This window comes from Microtus oregoni, unplaced genomic scaffold (genome assembly GCF_018167655.1).
Source record: "Microtus oregoni isolate MIOR12 unplaced genomic scaffold, Mior012 000046F_ref0000063, whole genome shotgun sequence".
NCBI classification, from domain to species: Eukaryota; Metazoa; Chordata; class Mammalia; order Rodentia; family Cricetidae; genus Microtus; species Microtus oregoni.
The window spans coordinates 4,565,880-4,567,426 of record NW_024543220.1 but is presented as its reverse complement, the minus strand read 5'-3'; the positions used below and the strand labels follow the sequence as shown (position 1 = coordinate 4,567,426).

The following is a 1,547-nucleotide window of genomic DNA, read 5'->3' as shown; positions in this document are numbered from 1 at the left end:
CGTGCAGTTTGTGAAAATATGTAATTACTTTCAAGACTTGATGGCATGTAACTTTTTGGACCTGGAAAATGAATTACAATATAATAATAATAATAGTAATAATAATACTTATCATTATACTACTACCACCACAACAATGATGAATTTTATATAATAACATTATATAATTCCACATCAAATTCAATTGGAAATTAATCATGTCTGATAAAACCTTGCATCAACATGCAAATAAGAAGGAGGATGTGTCCTTATCATCAGTCACAGAAAAGAAGACATTATAGGTGTTTCTGTATTTAGTTAACAATTGGAGACTTATATTGGAGCAAACTACTGTAGCTTGTGGTTCAAACATCACATCAACAACTGGGAATGTGTTTCTTTACCCAGTGCCCTCCTGAGAGCACCCTTGACCTCAGTGTTTCTCAGACTGTAGATTAGCGGGTTCAGCATGGGGCTGAAAAAACTGTAAAATAGGAAAGGAATCTTCTGTTCTGTCTTGGGGTTCTGGGACTTAGGGGCCACATACATGATGATAGCGCTGCCAAAGTAGAGCCCGAGCACACAGAGGTGGGAGGAGCAGGTGGAGAAGGCCTTTCTTGAGCCCCCTTTTGACTGGATCCTCAGAATGGCCATCAGAATTCGAGTGTAGGAAACCAGTACAAAGCATAGTGGCCCCACTAAAATGAATACAGAAGCAGTGAAAATAATGATTTTGTTTAGTGTTATATCAGCACAGGCCAGTCTGAGGACAGACAGTGTTTCACAGAAGAAGTGATTGATTTCATGAGGTCCACAGAAGGGCAACCTCAGGATGAGGACTAAATGGACCAGAGCCAGGAGAAAGCTAAATATCCAGGAAGCAACAGCCAGGATAGTACACACTCTCCAGTTCATGATGACAGTATAGTGTAGGGGGTAACAAATGGCCATGTACCGGTCATGGGACATCACCACAAGGAGAAGACATTCTGTGACAGCAAATGCCATGAAGAGATATGTCTGTATAATGCATCCAGCAAAGGAGATTGGCTTGTCTGGATCCAATAGGTTGACTAGTGTCTGGGGCACTGTGTTACAGGCATAGGCGATGTCAACCAAGGCCAGATTAGCAAGGAAGAAGTACATAGGAGTGTGCAGCCTGAATTCTAGGTAAATTAATCCAAGGATAACTCCATTCCCCAACAGTGTAAAGGTGTAGCAGAGCAAGAACAATCCAAAAAGTACTAGGTGAATCCTTGTACCAAGACAGAATCCGAGCAGGATGAACTCTGTGACCATTGTCTGATTTTCTTCCATTTCTCTATGAAGGTGAGATAGAGAGTACTAGGAGATGGAATCATATTAAAACATCAGTTTTATATTTTAATTTCATCAGTATTTTTCATGTGGAATACTTTTAAAATACACTTTTAGAAACTTATTCCAGTAAATTAATTAATAAAGTATTACTTCTCAAATAGTTAAGTTGTCTGTCCATCTCCTCAAGCTTTGCTGTTGTTATTCAGTGTTCAGAAGGGAAATATGTCAGCAGTACTGACCCAGAACCT

General features: G+C 39.6%; 1 protein-coding gene across 1 annotated transcript; it reads right to left on the bottom strand.

Moving 5' to 3' along the window:
* Positions 1 to 351: 351 nt before the first annotated feature.
* Positions 352 to 1,296, bottom strand: LOC121435522 (olfactory receptor 2A1/2A42-like). The gene has a single exon (XM_041634919.1). The coding sequence runs from the start codon at positions 1,294 to 1,296 to the stop codon at positions 352 to 354; it is 945 nt and encodes a 314-aa protein (XP_041490853.1).
* Positions 1,297 to 1,547: the final 251 nt, after the last annotated feature.

Excerpts from the sequence above, each read along its gene's own strand:
- LOC121435522 (XM_041634919.1), bottom strand. The coding sequence starts at position 1,296 with ATGGAAGAAAATCAGACAATGGTCACAGAGTTCATCCTGCTCGGATTC.